The sequence below is a fragment of the Dendrobates tinctorius genome, unplaced genomic scaffold, assembly GCF_039654945.1.
Source record: "Dendrobates tinctorius isolate UK_male_01 unplaced genomic scaffold, ASM3965494v1 ptg000422l, whole genome shotgun sequence".
NCBI classification, from domain to species: domain Eukaryota; kingdom Metazoa; phylum Chordata; class Amphibia; order Anura; family Dendrobatidae; genus Dendrobates; species Dendrobates tinctorius.
In genome coordinates this window covers 479,285-498,681 of record NW_027362086.1, presented here as the reverse complement: position 1 = coordinate 498,681, position 19,397 = coordinate 479,285, and the positions used below count along the sequence as shown (strand labels likewise).

The following is a 19,397-nucleotide window of genomic DNA, read 5'->3' as shown; positions in this document are numbered from 1 at the left end:
TCATCCTCGGGATATTGCAAACGCCTTTGCAGAGTTTTTTCAAGGCTTATACAATTTAGCTTCGGACGCTGAAACAGCACAACCAGATGTTAAATTGATAGATACATTCTTAGACAAATTAGATCTCCCCCGAATTGATCCTTTAGAGATGGAACATATAAACAGACCCATATCAACAGAAGAAATATTTGATGCGATTAATAAACTTAAAGCCCAGAAATCACCGGGGCCTGACGGGATTACCAATGAATATTATAAGACCTTTCAAACTATCCTAGCTCCTTATCTGGAAAACATATTTAACTTGGCTACCTGTCAGGGCTCCTTTCCAAAGGAAATGTTAGAAGCTACGATTGTTATGATACCTAAGGAGAAGGGAGACCCTGACAAGGTTCACAGCTACAGACCAATTTCACTCATTAATGGGGATGCAAAGCTGTACTCAAAAATATGGGCTGAAAGACTTAAAAAGGTTCTACCTTTTTTAATAAAAGACGATCAAATTGGCTTTGTAGAAGGTCGTCAAGCTGCTGACGGGACTAGAAGGATCATGAATATAATTACCGCTACTAAATTTTCTACAGATCCTTCAGTTCTAGTTATGCTAGACGCTGAAAAAGCCTTTGATAGGCTAGATTGGGCGTATCTAAAGAAAGCATTATTGAAATTTGTATTTAATGATCACTTCATTTCTTCAGTTATGGCCTTGTATTCAGAGCCTTGTGCAAAAGTATACACGAATAATCATTTATCAAAGTCATTTCCTATTTCAAATGGTACAAGGCAGGGGTGGTCCCCTTTCTCCACTTTTATTTGTTTTGGCAATAGAACCCCTGGCAGAAAAAATCAGATCTAATCCTAACATCTTTGGCCTTGAAACTCTTTAACGCACATTTAAAATCAGTCTGTTTGCGGACGATATACTGCTGACACTCTTAAACCCAGAGATTTCTATCACAGCATTGTCATCAGATTTAAAGCTATTCTCAAATATATCTTATTTTAAAATAAATCATTCAAAATCAAAGATTTTACCCTTTAACTTAAATCCTCAAGAAGTGGAACGTTTAGGAACTCTCTCAAAATTTTCGTGCAAGGAGGAGGAAGTTGGATATTTGGGGATGAAGCTGACAAACAAATTACATTCAACTATCTCAATTAATCTTAACAACTTAATTCACAATGTCACCACAGATTTTGTAAATTTTAAACGTATTGGTTTATCCTTGTTCGGGAAAATATTGGCTGTCAAGTCATTTGTTTTACCTAAGATATTGTATTTGTTTAGGATCCTTCCAGTATACATTCCTTCAGCGCAATTGTCAAAAATTCAAAAATTAATAAACTCCTTTGTTTGGGATGGCAAAAAATCAAGAATTGCGTCGAACATCCTTTATAAAAGTAAAAAAAATGGAGGTCTGGGGCTACCGAATGTAACAGCTTATTACCAAGCCTTACTGATTAAAGCTAGCGTTTATTGGTTTAGTCGTAATACAACACCTGCGTGGATCGCCTTGGAAGAAAGTCAAAGTAATAATGACATATTCCACAATATTTTCTTTGCTAATGTATTGGGTTCCCGACCAAGTTTGCCTTCTCATCCCATATTCCAAGCCATACTCTTGGCTTGGAAAAATTTTATTAGACCAGGGAGAAATTGGAACAAAGTGAGACAAATGTGTAATTTTCCACTAAACTTAATATCTATCTTTTACAAGTGTACTATTCCAGAAATTTGGACTACATGTAATATTAAAAAAATAGGAGATATATACAATGGTACCTTCCTTTCCTTTAGTGAGATTAAAACAAAATTTAATCTTCCCTCCTCAGAATTTCTCTTTTTCACCATTCTAAAAAGCTACATTAAAAAATTCTCCCAAATTAAGCCACTAAATTTGGACATTATATCTTTATACTTGGGAAACATAGAGAAAAAGAACGTTTGGAGCTTAAAGAACATATATAACATTTTCAATAAAGACACGTTTATACTAAAGAGCGCATATATGAAACGATGGGAGTCAGAATTAAACATTACACCCACACTGGAACAATGGCAAGATGCCTTGAAGTTTTCTTACATAGCAACAATCTCAATGACACTACAAGAGTCTTACTACAAAATGTTTGTGAGATGGTATTATACCCCTTCGAGGCTGAATTTTATAAATCCAGGTAACTCCAACTTATGTTGGAGAGAGTGTGGAATGGTGGGAAACATATATCACATATTTTGGGAATGCCCTAATGTTAAGAGTCTATGGAAGGAAGTATCTGTTCATATAAACACCTTTTTGGGAAGGAAATTGGTTATTTCCCCTAGTATGGCTCTTCTTTTATTAGATCTAGAAAATTTAGACTTTTCAGATACATTAATGATAGTACATATTTTACTAGTAGTTAAAAACTCAATAGCAGCACACTGGAAAAAACCGATATACCAAAATTCGAAGATATTTTTCACAATCTTCTGAAACATAGCGCATTAGAAAGACGCTTTGCTCTACATAATAACTTCTTGGACGAATATAATAAAAAGTGGGAAGTATGGAATAAAACTTTTCTTACAAAAAACTAGTTTTGTTGTCACTGATGAATCCAGATAGGATCTTATTTTTCTTTTCTTCTGTTTATTTTAGATTTTAGACTTCAGATGTTAAGTTTTAGTTATATTCTTAGCTTTTAGCTTTAAGATGCTTATGGAGTAATGGCTATAAATGATCACTCATTGAGTTTCCTATTGTATTTTCTTTTCCCTTCCCTTTCCTTCTGTATCCCATTTCCCATACGCTTTTTTCCTATGTTTGTTAAATTTGAAATACCTTAATAAAAATTATTGGAAAACAAAGAAGTGGGCTGAACCCAATCATAAATGGCCTGTACCTTGGCCGGGTCCATTTCAATAGTTGACGGAGACAAAATAAATCCCAAAAAAGAAATCCTCTGTACCCCAAAAAGGCATTTCGATCCTTTGACATACAGGAAATTCTCCCTCAAGATCCGGAACACAGTCCGAACATGTTCCACATGAGAAACCCAATCCTTGGAGAAGATCAAAATATCATCCAGATAGATAATCAAAAATTTATCCACAAAGTCTCGGAAAATATCGTTCATGAAACACTGGAAGACAGAAGGGGCATTAGTGAGCCCAAAAGGCATCACCAGGTACTCAAAATGTCCCTCCGGAGTATTAAACGCCGTCTTCCATTCATCCCCATGCTTAATGCGGATAACATTATACGCCCCCCTGAGGTCAAGCTTGGTAAACCAGCAAGCACCTTTAACTCTGGAGAATAGATCTGAAATCAGGGGTAACAAATACTGATATTTAATAGTAATTTTGTTGAGGGCACGATAGTCAATACAAGGCCTTAAAGAATCATCCTTTTTGGCCACGAAAAAAAACCCAGCACCTAAGGGTGAAGAGGATGGTCTAATATGACCCTTCTCCAACGCCTCCTTAATATAGGATCGCATAGCCTCGTGCTCGGGTACAGATAAATTGAAGAGCCGACCCTTGGGAAATTTACACCCCGGGCTCAGTTCAATTGCAGTCATAACTCCTATGAGGAGGCAAAGACGCAGACTCATTCTCACTAAATACATCATAAAAATCCGCCAAATAGTCAGGAACATCATGCGACTGAGGTGAGGTGGAAAAAAACGGAGCCTCACTAAGGGCACACCGACAACCCCAACTCACCACAGACACAGATTTCCAATCCAAAACTGGATTATGAATTTGCAACCAGGGAAGCCCGAGAACAATGGTATCATGCAAATTATGCAACACCAAAAATCTGCAATTTTCTTGATGGTCTGGGGTGACCCGCATTACCACCTGGGTCCAAAACTGAGGTTTATTTTTCGCCAAAGGAGTAGCATCAATCCCCCTCAAAGGGCTAGGCGTCCGCAGAGGTGTCATCGGAAATCCACAACATTTAGCAAAATCCAAGTTCAAGTCCATTAGGTTCAGGGCTGCTCCCGAATCCACAAAAGCCTTGGCGGAAAATGTGGACAGGGAGCAGATCAGAGTAATTGCCAGAAGAAACTTAGGTTGAACACCACCCACAGAAAACGTGTGTGCAAAACGTTTCTCTCGTTTAGGAAAGAGAAATAATATGCGAGGCATCTCCACAAAAAAAAAAAACACAGCTTATTATGCCTTCTGAACTCCTGATGTTGCTCCCTGGACAAAACTCTATCACATTGCATAGGTTCAGACACTTGTTCAACAGGTGGCAACACCTCTCGTGCAGTCCTGCGTTCACGTAAACACCGATCAACCTGAATGGTTAATGACACAATCGTCAAGACCAGCGGGAACAGGAAAACCCACCATAGTATCTTTTATGGCTTCGAACAAACCCTTCCGAAAGAGAGCTGCCAAGGCATTATCATTCCAGGTAGTAAGGACCGCCCACTTTTGGAATTTTTGACAGTACAATTCTGCAGAATCTCGACCCTGGCTCAATGCCAACAGGGTCTTTTCAGCCTGATCAATAGCATTTGGTTCGTCATACAACAACCCCAAGGCTTGAAAAAATGCGTTGACATTAGTCAGAATAGGATCATCTGATTTCAAAGAAAACGCCCAATCCTGGGGATTGCCACGCAGCAAAGAGATGACAATTTTAACCTGCTGCGCGGAGCTCCCTGACGAGTTAGGCTTCAAGGCAAAAAATAATTTACAATTATTTTTGAAATTCAAAAATTTAGACCGATTCCCAAAAAACACATCAGGAGTAGGGATCTTTGGTTCAGCAGCATGTGAATGAGCAAGGTAGGCGGAAATTCCCCGCACTTCCGCAGCGAGCTGCTCCACGCGATCAGACAATTGCTTTATCTCCATTGAGAGAAAAAAAAAATTCCCCCTACGGCCTCAGAGATATAGAGGAAAAAATATACACACTTTTTTTTTTTTTTTTTTTTTTACAATTCTTTCCTGCTATTGAGTACCCTAGGATCTGCGGTATGGCTGGTGATTCTGTTATGAATGAGTCACAGTAGGAGGCAAAAACAGAAATACTAGCTAAGTCCAGAAAACCGGAGAAGTTGGCAGCTATCGGATTACAGACCCCTGAACCTATCAACAACAACTAGCAGTAGCCGTGGGGGGTTCCTACGGTGCCCTAGACCCCTCGATCACAGCCGGAGAACTACATAGCCTAAAGACAGAAAGGGAAATTTAAACTGCCCCAGAGCAGACCCCAAAGCAATAGGCAGCCCCCAACATATAATGACGGTGAAGCAAGATGAAAAAACACTCACACAGATAGAAACATAGGCTGAGCAAACGATGGGGCCCAAGCTAACTACATAGGACAGGATAGAAAAGCTGCTGTCTGTAATCCGCCAAAACCCTATCAAAACAAGAGCCAACAGCTGATTGGGAAAAAAGCCCTGAAGACGCTAGGCTTCAAAAAGACTATATCAGTACTCAGGTATTTTCTGAAGACAGAGCAAAAAGGAATTCAGCACACCCCAGCAGGGAATGGCAGAAATCCAGAAAAACAAGGAAAAACAAAACCAAAACACAAATGCAACAAACAGAGCAGAAAACTTAGCTTTTGAGGAGCAGGAATCAGACTGGTCTCCTAGAATCCCTCAGAGAGATCACCAGCAAGGCAGAAGGGCGTCGGCTGCCTTATATCCAGTCAGCAATTCCCGTCACCCAATCATCATCATCCTGCCCAGATGCTTGGTAATCAGCCTCACTACCTTCCTTCCCCAGAAGAGGGAGTTCATCAGACCTCAATGGTGAAGGGGAAAATGAACTCACAACAGACCGCTCTCTAGGGAATCCTCAGCTAGTGTGAGGACCCCCTGCAGAGCTGTCATACAGGTCACAGGCAGGTCAGGGACAGGTCACAGAGCGGTCACATCGCTGCTGTGACCTGTCATTGGGATCGAATGATAACATTGATCCACCAATCCCTGCACTGCCTGGTGACTATGGCAACCGCCTAGGATCGGTGAGCTCCGATTCAAAGGCAGGTCATGCCCAGGTCATCAGCAGGGCACAGAGCGGTCACAGAGTGACAGCAGCTGTGCCCTGGGGTTGGCGCGATCGCCGATCTAAATCGATCACGCCAACCAGTTCTGCAGGCCCTGCTGGGCCTGTATCAGGTCACTGCCTAGGATCGGTGCTAATACAGCACCGATCTGGACCGATACTGGCAGTGCAGAGCGGCGCTATAGCGCCGCTCTGCCCTGCAACTGGCACGATCGATGCGATTGCGCCAATCCGGGGGTGTTTTGCCGGTGCCTGGCATTGCCAGGCACCAGATCCAGGATCGAGTACATCGGTACTCGATCCTAGCCTAGGACATCATTGTTTCAGTCGCGCCGATTGGCTGAAACAATGAGAAGCGCTATGATTGGTTTCGAATTCAACAGCCAATCACAGCGCTCGGGAGGAAGGGACGGCGGCTACACACCCCAGGATGCCGAGGCCATCTACAATAAGGTATGATGGCGTCGGAATTTGAATGCGATCATCGCGACTTAAGTCGCGATGTCGCATTAAATGCCATGACGCACTATCCCGTCCCTGGAAATTAAGTCCCAGGGCACATGGACGGGATAGAACGTCTCATGGCAGAAAGGGGTTAAAAAAAATCAACATTTACCGTATATACTCGTGTATAAGCCGAGATTTTCAGCCCATTTTTTTAAGTCATATACCTGGGGGTCGGCGTGGGAGGGGGAGCAGGGGTGTCAGAGATCATACTGACCCCCCGATGCGTCTCTGCAGCCCCCCTCCGCTTCTCCTACGGTCTCCCTTCCTTCCGCGGTCACGTGGTACCACTCATTAAACTCATGAATATGCACATATTTATGAGTTTAATGAGTGGTACCACATGACCACTGAAGGAAGGAAGGGAGACCGTAGGAGAAGCCGAGCTGCAAAGACGCGCCAGGGGGAGGTAATATATCCAATATTCACCTGTCCCGGGTCCATCGCTGCTCACCGCTGTCTGCTGCATCCTGTGTCAGTGACATTTAGCAAGCAGAGGGCGCGATGACCTGATTAGTGCGGTCTGCACCCTCTGCTGGCTGAACAGTCACTGATACAGGACACAGCAGACAGCGGTGAGCAGCGATGGACCCAGGACAGGTGAATATCTCAGGTGCCGGGTCCTGAGCGAGGGGCGACACCGGCACCTAGCCCCCAGTGAGGAGAGGTGAGTATGGCATTTTTTTTTTGCAGCAGCATATAGGGCATAATATATGGAGCATCTTATGGGGGCAGCATATGGGGGCATATTCTATGGAACAGCATATGGAGGCATATTCTATGGGGCAGCATATGGGGGCATGTTCTATGGAGCAGCATATGGGGGCAGCATATGTTGGCATATTCTATGGAACAGCATATGGAGGCATATTCTATGGAGCAGAATATGGGGGCATATTCTATGGGGCAGCATATGTTGGCATATTCTATGGGGAAGCGTTTGGGGGCATATTCTATGGAGCAGCATATGGGGGCAGCATATGGCAGCATTGTCTATGGAGCAGCATTTGAGGCATTCTATGGAGCAGCATATGAGGGCATATTCTATGGGGCAGCATATAGGGGCATATTCTATGGAGCATCTTATGGGGCATAATCTATGGAGCATTTTATGGGGGAATAATCTATGGAGCACCTTATGGGGCATATTCTATAGAGCATCTTATGGGGCCATAACCTTTATGGAGCATTATATGGGGCATATTATTCTATGGAGCATTTTATGGGGCCATCATTAACCTTTGTGCAGCATTATATGGGTTGTATTTTGTATGGAGCATCTTATGGGGCCATCATGAACTGTATGGAGCATTATATGGGGCTCCTGATTCAATATGGATATTCAAAACATTTAACTTACTGATGTCTCAATTAATTTTTACTTTTATTGGCATCTATTTTTATTTTTGAAATCTACCAGTAGCTTCTGCATTTTCCACCCTAGGCTTATACACGAGTCAATACGTTTTCCCAGTTTTTTGTGGCAAAATTAGGGGGTTTTGGGGGGGTGGGGGGGGTCGGCTTATACAAGTGTATATACGGTAACTTTTTTTCACAAAAAATAACTTCAGGTCCAATTTTTTTAATTTTCCTAAGGGTAACAGGAGAAATTGGACCCCAAAAGTTATTGTGCAATTTGTCCTGAGTACGCTGACCCCTGATATGTGGGGGTAAACCACTGGGCGCATGGCAGAGCTCGGAAGGGAAGGCGCGCCGTTTGACTTTTTCAGCGCAAAATTGGCTGTAATTGAGATTGGATACCATGTCGCATTTGGAGAGCACCTGATATGCCTAAACAGTGGAAACCCCCCAGTTCTAACTCCAACCCTAACCCCAATACACCCTAATCCTAACCATAACCCTAACCACAAACCTAATCCTAACCCTCCCCTAACCCTAATCCCAACTCTAATCCTAACTTTAGCCCCAACCCTAACACTAGCCCCATCCCTAACCCTAATGGTAAAATGGAAATAAAATACATTTTTTTATTTTATTTTTTTTCCCCCTAACTAAGGAGGTGATAAAGGGGGGTTTGATTTACTATTTATAGCGGGTTTTTATGTTTGGCAGCTGTCACGCTAAAAGACGCTTTTTATTGCAAATAGTTTTTGCATCACCACATTTTGAGAGCTATAATGTTTCCATATTGTCCCACAGAGTCATTTGAGGTCTTATTTTTTGCGGGACGAGTTGACGTTTTTATTGGTATCATTTTCGGGCACACGACATTTTGTGATCGCTTTTTATTACGATTTTTGGGAAGCAGAATGAACAAAAACCAGCAATTCATGAATTTCTTTTTTTTTTGGGGGGGCGTTTATACCATTCCTTGTGTGGTAAAATTGATAAAGCAGTTTTATTCTTCAGGTCAGTACAATTACAGCGATACTTCATTTATATTTTATGTTTTGGCGCTTTTATACAATAAAAACAATTTTCTATAAGAAATAATTATTTTTCCATCGTTTTATTCTGTGAGCTATAACTTTTTTATTTTTTCGCTGATGATGCTGTATGGTGGCTCGCTTTTTGCGGGACAAGATGACATTTTCAGGAGTGCCATGTTTGTTTGTATCCATCTTTTTGATCACGTTATTCCACTTGTTGTTCGGCGGTATGATAAAGCATTTTTTTTTTAACAGGTTCACTAAAGGGGTTAACTAGTGAGACAGTTTTATAGGGCGGATCGATCGTTACCGATGCGGCGATACTACAGTAAATGTGTACTTTTATTGTTTTTTTTACTTACATAAAGAAAAGTATTTTTGGAACAATATTTATTTTCTTTATTTAGGAATTTTTTAAAAATATTTTTACACGGTAATTTTTTTTTTTTTTTTTCTTACTTTGTCCCAGGGTGGGACATCACTATATAGTGTCAGATTGCTGATCTGACACTTTGCAGAGCACTGTGTCAGATCAGCGATCAGACAGGCAGTGAAAGGAGTTAAGGGAGTTGTCTCAAGCAGCTTTGCTATTTACATCTTATTAAAAATCCTCTCTGTTCTCAAAAATTGTACCGCTCATTGTCCAAGCTACCTGCAGTCTATCAGAGGTGGCCAGTTTCCTGTGCTAAGAGTGTGAACTTGTAGGGTCTTTGCGCAGCAAATACAGTGAAGCTGCCCAGATAACTGGCAGGGAAGCAGTGAGCTCCTGAAAACAGGCAATGAGCAGATCCTTTAAGTAATTAAGGCTGGTTTCACATTAGCTGTTTTTCACGCAGCGCATCGTGCGCTATCGGTCGCATGCGCCCCTATGTTTAACATGGCGGGCGCATGGTCTAGCTCTTGCACGCGTTCATCTGCGATTTCATGCGCTTTTTCCAGGTGTGCCCCTAGACGCAACATGTTGCATTTTTTGTTCCGCCCAACCTCGTTAAAAAAACGCATGCGATCGCGTGCACACGGAATGCGCCAAAATAACACATTACAGTCTATGGGGTCGCATGCGTGCGAATGGACATGTGCACGCCTGCACTTTTGATCACATGCGATTTTTGAGTAAACATGTCTAGACACTGGTTTAAACCACCTCCTACACAAAGAAACATTGTTTGGGGGAAGTGTAGATAAAAGAAGGTGTTTGCACTGGCAGACCTCTACTCTACAGACAGCCTGGAAGTGACAATATCATTCAGAAATTTGGAGCAAAGCAGCACCTTCAAGAATGTGAGTATTCTAAACCTAATGTCTTCCTGTCCTTTTTTATATTATGTACTAATGTCTCTTTTTTTATAGCAGCATGTCTTCTGGGGAGGAATATACACCGTCCCGTGGTGAACTGGCCCAAGTAGAGCGTGAAGTGAGTACCTTCCTGCCCTACATTTTGGGTAAGTATTCGCTGCTGCACCTACAAATGTACCAAATTAATTTTTGTTCTTTCAGACCTCATCGGCCACGGTTTTGGAGGACGAACAGCAGGAACAGCCAATCCAAGTGCGGGCAGGGAGACGGCCTGTAAGTATAGACTGACTGTGAATGTCCTTTTTGTATTTTTTTTTCCTCTGCCTTTTTTCCATCTTCAATCTTGCTTATTTTCTGTATCTTTTTCTATCTTCTTCATTTCCAAATCTTTCCAAGATTATGTTTTTCTTTTTTTTCTATGCTCCACAACGGGACGAAGAAATGGCCCTGGACAACGACACCCTAATCAACTTGGTCCAGGAGCGAGTCCCGTTGTGGGACAGCCGTGATCCGCAGCACGCGGACCATGTGGTGGACCCAGCGGCAGTGGAATGAGGTGGCCACAGCACTGATGGATGACTGGGACAACGCCTCTCCCCGGGTCTGCAAGGATTTTCGGTAAGTATTTCAATGCTGTGTGAAGCAGCAGTCACCTTGGCCGTGATAACACAAGTGTGTGTGATGCTAGGAACAGGAGTTTCTAGCATCACACACATTTGTGTTATCCTGGCTAACAGTGCATTTTCTTTTGTATTGCTGTGTGATGCGGCAGTCACCTTGGCCGTGATAACACAAGTGTGTGTGATGCTAGGAACAGGCGTTTGTGTCTAGGGTTTTTTAAAACAATAAAATAAAAAAATATTAGTACCTGGCAAAACAATAATTCTGCAGGCTTTTGTTTACTACATGGCAGAACAATAATTCTGCAGGCTTTGGAATAGTACATGCCAGAACAAAAAAAATTATGCAGGTAAATATTACGAACCGTAATGTGACCAGGAGCCGTTCCTTAGGAGGAATCGCACAATGGAGCTGTGTGTCCTGTCTCCGGATGGCTTCTTGATCACGAACAAGCAAATCCATGAAGCTTTGAAGCTTTCTTGGGACATCCGGGTATAGTCACTAAATTTGGCCAAGTTTGCCTGGAGCTCGCTGTAGAGGGTGTGGTACGTTCCACGGCTCTCCCGGAGTTCAATAATCGGATGTATCCACAAACGTCGCTGCTGCTGTCTTCGCTGTCTCTCCCTCTCCCTTTGTTGCTAGCAAGCAAATGCTTGAGCCAGCGCGATGTCCAGATCCAAGTTGAAGCGAAAACTCTTCCAGCGCAGATCCATGTTCACAAAGGAAAAAGCAACAAAATCTGAAGAATTCAGCTGTAAACAGGGTCTATATAAAGAGTTCCCATGACACACGCCCACTGGTGTCCCATTGATGGAGTCTGTTTCAAGAATTTTTCAAGGATTTTTTTTCCTCCTGTGAAATGTAACACCTAGAGAACACATGTACCTAAAAAACGCAAACGCATGAAAACGCATTCAAACGCTGCATTTTTTTTGTCGTCATACGCACACTGATGAGTCAAAAAAAATCGGTGCGTTTACATGCATTTGCAAGCGTTTTTTTGCTTGTGTTTCATGCGCACACGAAACGCTGCGCAAAACGGCGCAAATGTAAAAGTAGCCTTAGTGCACAGCAAATTTGGGGAATAACGGCAATTATTAAATATTGAATCAGAGCAAAGTACATTATTTAACAGTATAAAAAACAACTATAAACAATTTGCCATATCTATGAGAGAGCTGCAATATCATTTTTCTTTTTACTATTTAAATATACTGTATATTAGCAACATAGCCTGCGAACATGAAGTGAATGGGGTCAGAGGGATTTCTCTTTATCCTGGGATAAACACCATAGACAAAATAAAGGTGTTTAGATCCAGACTACATTTTTTTTTTAAGGGAATCGGTCTCTGATGCATGGTCATGTGGGTAAGGTAGCACATTGCGTATTTGATGCGTGTTCACTGCATTTCTTTCTGCGCGTAAATGGTCCAAAAACACAATGGATTCCCTATGCAAGGTAATTCAATGACAATCCTGAAGTGTTATGCACATGATCAGTAAATTTCTGCACATATTTGCAGTGCATTTTTTTCTGCAGCATACAAATAACAGAAAACTAACTGGCACATGAAGAACTAGTCTGAACAGGTGCATACCAAAAACAGATACTTACATGTACAATATACGAAGATAGTTGCACTCAATCGTGCTAAAGCACGTCAATGTGAAGTATATGAAATGTGAATAGCAAAAATGGCTTTTGATTATTAGGAAAAATATAGGACGATTTGCACAATCGCGTGCTTAGTTACCCGCAGTTTACCTTGGACACCAGCTCCCAGCATGAGCACGCTGGTATACAGGGTAAACAGCAGATAACTAAGTGACGCTCGCGCTTAGTTACCCGCTATTTACCCTTGTTACCAGCGTCCTCGCTTGTCCTGATCGCTGGTGATTCTGCCTGTTTGAGAGCTCACCAGCGATCATGTAGCAACGCACCAGCGATCCCGACCAGGTCATAGCGTTGTCGGGATCGCTGGTGTGTCGTTTAGTGTAACGGGACCCTAAGAGCTCAGCGTTACTCTTGGGCAGATCTAAATCCCTAATAAGATTGTTCAGTTCACTTTGTGTAAGAGATGTGGTCCAGTTGAGGTTGCTGACAAAGTCTGGGTCGTGAGAGGTACATGTTTCATTACACAAAGTGCCCTCTTCTTCCTTACTTGACTCGACTGAAAACGTTTGATGCTTTTGGAACAGTTCCTCTGTATGTGGTACTGGGCATTTTGTAGATGAAATGTTTGGATACTATAAAGTCCACTTCAGTCCATGCAGAAATAGCAATTGGTAATGTGATTGGTTGGCTCTCTCCAGATTATTGCTTCTACAAAGGCATAGATTGCCTCTTCCCATGTAACCACTGGGTAAAGATGTCAGGCACATCTATTGCAGCATCTATAGATCACTCTTGTCCTGATCGCTTATTCTGTAGCCAAAATACAGGTTGGTTGTAGGCTCTCCTTACCATGGTAGTCAAGTTTTGCCTTTGGGTCGCAAAAATGATGTCTAGGCATATAAAGCTTTGGTAATGCATGAACAAGGCATACCTAAGAAAAAAAAAAAAAAAATAGAAACTTGTTACTCTGCTTAGAAATCCTAAAATGGTATACCTTACAGAGAGCATTTAGAAAAGCAGAAGATACAACCGTAATTAGGATTACGACAAGGCAGTTGACGTTCTCCGATTAGTGACCCTAAGATTATTGAATACTGAATGCTCAAGACTAAATAGATGATGTAATAGATGAGCTACTAACAATGCAATGAGGATGAAATCATAAAGGTGCAATTTTTCTATAAGCCTGCTTGAAAGGTGTCATAAGTAATTATAACCTCCTCTGGATCTTGAAAATTAGAGCCAATCGGCAAATTTAAGTATCATATTTGTTTTCATCACCACAAAATGAGACAAGCTTAACTGTTTTTCATCTCTGAACCAGAGCAGTGTGATTTCGAATGTTTTCATATTTTCAACTTTTTAACACGAAAAGAAAATGCCTAAAAAATGTTGAAGATTTTCAAGAAAATGCCATAGCTCTGAAAATTTGGTCTGTGGCACCATTTTCTAATAATGTAACAAAATTTATTTTCAAAGGTAATTTCTCGACCTCGAGGAACCCGTGTATCTAAAGCAAAAATCCAATATGCTTCTCTACTATGTAATGTGTTTAGATTCCCTTGAAGTGATACCGATGCCACTCTTTGAATGAGGGTATATAGGGTTCACCCCTATGGCAACTTATCTAACAAAACACAGCAGCAGATACACATACATCTTCATAATGGCGAGGCAGAGAACTTAGAGTGGACGGAGGAGAAATACCTGATATTTTATATGTTCATTAATATCTAAGGAATATGAAAATTTATATCAGCTGGATTTACATATTTAGATCAGTTTTTGTGGTGCATATTACTGCCTTTGTGACTTTCAGATGTTGTTACACATGGATTTCAACATCTTTTCTGATTGGAAATATTCTTTTATCCATGAAAGTAAGACGCTGTCCTGAAGGATGAGATGCTTCAGCAGGTACAGTTAGGTCCATATATGTTTGGACAGAGACAACATTTTTCTAATTTTGGTTCTAGACATTACCACAATGAATTTTAAACAAAACAATTCAGATGCAGTTGAAGTTCAGACTTTCAGCTTTCATTTGAGGGTATCCACATTAAAATTGGATGAAGGGTTTAGGAGTTTCAGCTCCTTAACATGTGCCACCCTGTTTTTAAAGGGACCAAAAGTAACTGGACAATTGACAGGTGTTGGCAATCCCTTCGTTATGTCATTCTCAATTAAGCAGATAAAAGGCCTGGAGTTGATTTGAGGTGTGGTTCTTGCATTTGGAAGGTTTTGCTGTGAAGGAAACATGCGGTCAAAGGAGCTCTCCATGCAGGTGAAACAAGCCATCCTTAAGCTGCAAAAACAGAAAAAAAAACATCCGAGAAATTGCTACAACATTAGGAGAGGCAAAATCTACAGTTTCGTACACCCTGAGAAAGAAAGGACTGGTGAACTCATCAATGCAAAAAGACCTGGGCGCCCACGGAAGACAATAGTGGTGGATGATCGCAGAATAATCTCCATGGTGAAGAGAAACCCCTTCACAACAGCCAACCAAGTGAACAACACTCTCCAGGAGGTAGGCGTATCAATATCCAAATCTACCATAAAGAGAAGACTGCATGAAAGTAAATACAATCCACTGCACGGTGAAAGCCACTCAGAAGCATCAATAATCAAAAGACTATACTGGACTTTGCTAAAAAAAACATCTAAAAAGGCCAGCACAGTTCTGGAAGAACATTCTTTGGACAGATGAAACCAAGATCAACCTCTACCAGAATGATGGAAAGAGAAAAGTATGGTGAAGGCGTGGTACAGCTCATGATCCGAAGCATACCACATCATCTGTAAAACACGGCGGAGGCAGTGTGATGGCTTGGGCATGCATGGCTGCCAGTGGCACTGGGTCACTTGTGTTTATTGATGATGTGACACAGGACAGAAGCAGCCGAATGAATTCTGAGGTATTCAGAGCCATACTGTGTGCGCAGATCCAGCCAAAGTGATTGGTCGTCGTTTCATACTACAGATGGACAAAGACCCAAAACATAAAGCCAAAGCAACCCAGGAGTTTATTAGAGCAAAGAAGTGGAATATTCTTGAATGGCCAAGTCAGTCACCTGATCTCAACCCAATTGAGCATGCATTTCACTTGTTAAAGACTAAACTTCAGACAGAAAGGCCCACAAACAAACAGCAACTGAAAATCACCACAGTGAAGGCCTGGCAGAGCATCAAAAAGGAGGAAACTCAGCGTCTGGTGATGTCCATGAGTTCAAGACTTCAGGCAGTCATTGCCAACAAAGGGTTTTCAACCAAGTACTAGAAATGAACATTTTATTTACAATTATTTAATCTGTCCAATTACTTTTGGTCCCTTTAAAAACAGGGTGGCACATGTTAAGGAGCTGAAACTCCTAAACCCTTCATCCAATTTTAATGTGGATACCCTCAAATGAAAGCTGAAAGTCTGAACTTCAACTGCATCTGAATTGTTTTGTTTAAAGTTCATTGTGGTAATGTCTAGAACCAAAATTAGAAAAATGTTGTCTGTCCAAATATATATGGACCTAACTGTATATGTCTCACGAGAGTAAAATATGCCACAAAAGTCGACAATACTGTAGCCTGATCTTTGCAGATGTCGAGGTATGTTTGTTGTGGATTTATGTTGCAGATTTTTGTGCAGAGTTTAAATTAACATTAATGTCCAAGAAGTAGTCTTACATCCGAAGTCTGCAGAAATATAGAGCATATAAGCCAAAGAAATTCCACAGTGGAAAAAAAAATGATGCACAGAAAATTAATTCACATTAATCGCAGAAATCTTTTTCCTTATTAATTTTAAGAGTAAGAAATAACTACTGCATGTACATAGGCAGCGACTGAGATGACAGAGCTCACATTATACTACGATCTTTGTCATCTTGGTCGCCATCTAAACACAGTGCAGAAGACAACTACTTACCTCCACTGTTGTGCTCTGTATAGCAGCGCCGGAAGGCAACTTGTGCAAGAATCAGTGCTCACCAGCCCCACTTCACAGGGTGATTTGTATGTTCTCCTCCAAGTACTCTGGTTCTCTCCCACATTCCGATAGGAAATTTAGATAGTGAGCCCCATTGGGGACAGTGATGATAATGTCGGTAAAGCTCTGAGGAATGTTATAGTGCTATACAAGTAAAATAATTGGGCAGTGGGTCAAAATTTAGTACTCTGAATGAATTTGGCAGCCGCAGCTAGCACTCCTGTCCCCTTCCCATACTAAGCCACTGGATAGTTGATAAATGTATTGAGTTGGACAAATAAAAGAACTTGCTTGAACAAACTATTTTGGGATAACTGTCTAATTTGTTTCCAAACCCGGGAAAATTACAACATATTTGCATAAGTTACTTCCTTTTTTTTGTCTTGTGGTTTTAGGTGCCAAACTCCTCAAAATAGTGTTTTTTTTTTAACTTTGTTCAACCCTTTTTTGGACGTTTTTGTCGGACAAGTTTCTGAAAATGTAGAATTTGCAGCAAGATGCCTGGGCACTCAAAAATACACAGGAGGGGTAAAACTACAGTAGAAGAGCACCAAATTTTTTTGACTTTTTAAAGAGTCACTATGGATAAATCAGATGAATTTTATTGATCTGAAATAAAACTCTGCCTACTAAGTGGAGAAACAAAACGTGAACAAAAAAAAAATCAGGCGACACGTCAAATAGACTTTAAAAAAAGGCAAAAATAATGAATTGGGTGAAAATAAAAAAAAAAAAAAGTACAAAACACATAAAACTAGACCAAAAAAAAATTGCAAAGGCAATAATGAATCAGGCCCGTAACTTCTTGGCATGTAATAGGTCTTCTCATGTTTTGCCATAAATGCGCTACTAGGACATCATTCCGATAAGAGGATGATGTGGGAGATTAGTGATAAAATGAAAGTGGAAAAGGTCGTATCCCTGATTACAGACTCCACTGTAAGAGGATTTGGCGATTCCTAATGATCATGTTCGTATATCACAGCACAGACCCAATTGTTTCGTCCTTTCACTAGAATAAATTACTTTTGGTATCGCGTTATGTGTTGTAACTCGCTACTGAAGTACGGTAACTTATCTATAATCTGTCGGTCATGTCCCATATAAATGAGTAGATGAAACCAGTGACTGGCATCGGTCTGCCCTAATGATGTCTTTCTGTGCCAGACACATAGGAATGCAAACATGGCTGTCAGTAACAGCGTTTAAATTCTTAGGTTACAATGAGATCTGGGAAAATACCCAGACGAGATCTGGCGACCATACTGTGTGTTTTCTCTCAGTTTGCTTAACCTACATTTTTTTCTCTGTCCTCATGCTCCCCTCTGGCCTTATTAGACATCCATGGGTCTGATCTCTTCTGACAGCTGTTCCTATTGGGAGGGGCTCTGCTGATGTTCTTATAATGAGGGGAGGGGTCTTCAACATCAGATAGACTGGAGAGCAGCCTCTCGTCATTTGTAGCCATCCAACAAACAGCACCACTCAGCGTGATCAAGGTGAAATGGACACCTGTTCTGTAGGTATGAATGCGACGACATAATCATGGCTATGGGGTGATGTGCGCAAATGGATTTTAAGAACAATATGAGATTTAACTGGGTTTAGTGTCACGCAGTAGCAGGATGGACTAAAGGAAGACATGTCGAGATGACACCGTGCGAGAACTGGCAGTCATTACAATATAAGCCAAGGACCTTATCAACCATTTCATTGTTTTCGTAGGTGCATCAATACTCTTACGAACTAAAACCCTTCTTTTGGTAGCAGGAAATTAATATGATGAACATTTCACTTTTTTTCTACTGTCCACGTGTTTATAATATGTAATATTATTCCACAGATTGATTTATCACAAACCCGACTGAGCTGGAAATACAGATTATCAGATTGAAAGGCAAAATGTTAATCCGCCTTGGACGGCTCACCCCTGGATACTTCCGACTGCTGCAGGTAACCTTAAAGCGTATGGTTTATTACCCACGCCGACATCATACATTGCATTGTTGATTTTTCACTAAGATTCAGAGCACTACACAGCAGCAATGTGCAAGTAACATGACTTCATCTAGTTAAGCCTAGTTTCTTCTATTTCAGATGCAGGTTTCTGGAGAACTGGCAGCGGAGCCCAAAGACAGACTAGTAAATCACTTGGCTTTCCTCTTTGCTCTAATGGGCCTTGGACTGTCCTATTACAGTGCCCGTCAGATGATGCAAGAGTCAAACCTTCCACCTTCACAATGAGGACCCTCAATAGAGGCTTGAAGGCTCATCTACATAAACTGCGTGTACATAGAAGATCACTATAGTCTTCACTTCAGTAATGATCTAAGAAAAATGGTAACTGGCAAGTGAATGGGGTGAGAAAGAATGTATTTTGAAGAATACAAACGTTCAAGAAATGGCAGCAGTCGTCCAGAATGCTGTTCATCCGAATGTGTCATTTGTGTCTAATAAGCTGAAGTTCTGGAAAGGCATCAGACTACAAGATCTCATCGGTGATATAGAAAATGCTCTACAGCTCCGGCACAGATAAAGCGACCATACGTTCAGCACATTACTTTGAGTATGTCCCTTTATGATTGGTGATCATGCTTTTTAAGCAATATACTATATAATACCAGTTTGTTGGCAGGCTAGAACTCTTTATTAGAACTTAACATTATATAATTACTGTGGTTGGGGGATCTCATGTAGACATGTGTCAGTCTTCACCATGATTCAGTGATGGTCTATTCTGCATTTACCAATTGTAGTGGTGAGGTTGTAAAAGCTGTGTACCCAAGTAGCCTGCTAGTCACAACTTTACAAAGGTGCAAATGCTTTATGTAAAATGAACATATTGTTCATCTTCAGTCAATAAATCTCGGTGACAGACAAAGCTTCTTGCACTTTCGTCATTTGAGATTTTTTATTTTGGTCAAATACTTTTATTTAAATGCTGAATCCTAAGTGTTTTCCTTCA

General features: G+C 41.1%; 1 protein-coding gene across 2 annotated transcripts in view; it reads left to right on the top strand.

Annotated features, from left to right (window-relative positions):
- The window catches only part of ZNF593OS (ZNF593 opposite strand), a 64,899-nt gene extending 45,590 nt beyond the window's left edge, over nucleotides 1-19,309 (top strand). The window contains exons 1-3 of one of the 2 annotated variants that reach the window (XM_073564027.1): nucleotides 17,855-17,955; nucleotides 18,276-18,385; nucleotides 18,530-19,309. In XM_073564027.1, coding sequence (XP_073420128.1) covers nucleotides 18,335-18,385; nucleotides 18,530-18,676 — 198 coding nt within the window. In that variant the 5' untranslated portion in view covers nucleotides 17,855-17,955; nucleotides 18,276-18,334 and the 3' untranslated portion in view covers nucleotides 18,677-19,309. Of the gene's footprint in view, nucleotides 1-17,854; nucleotides 17,956-18,275; nucleotides 18,386-18,529 lie in introns of those variants that run through there. The other variant, XM_073564025.1, reaches the window with a different exon arrangement.
- The last annotated feature ends 88 nt before the right edge of the window (nucleotides 19,310-19,397 follow it).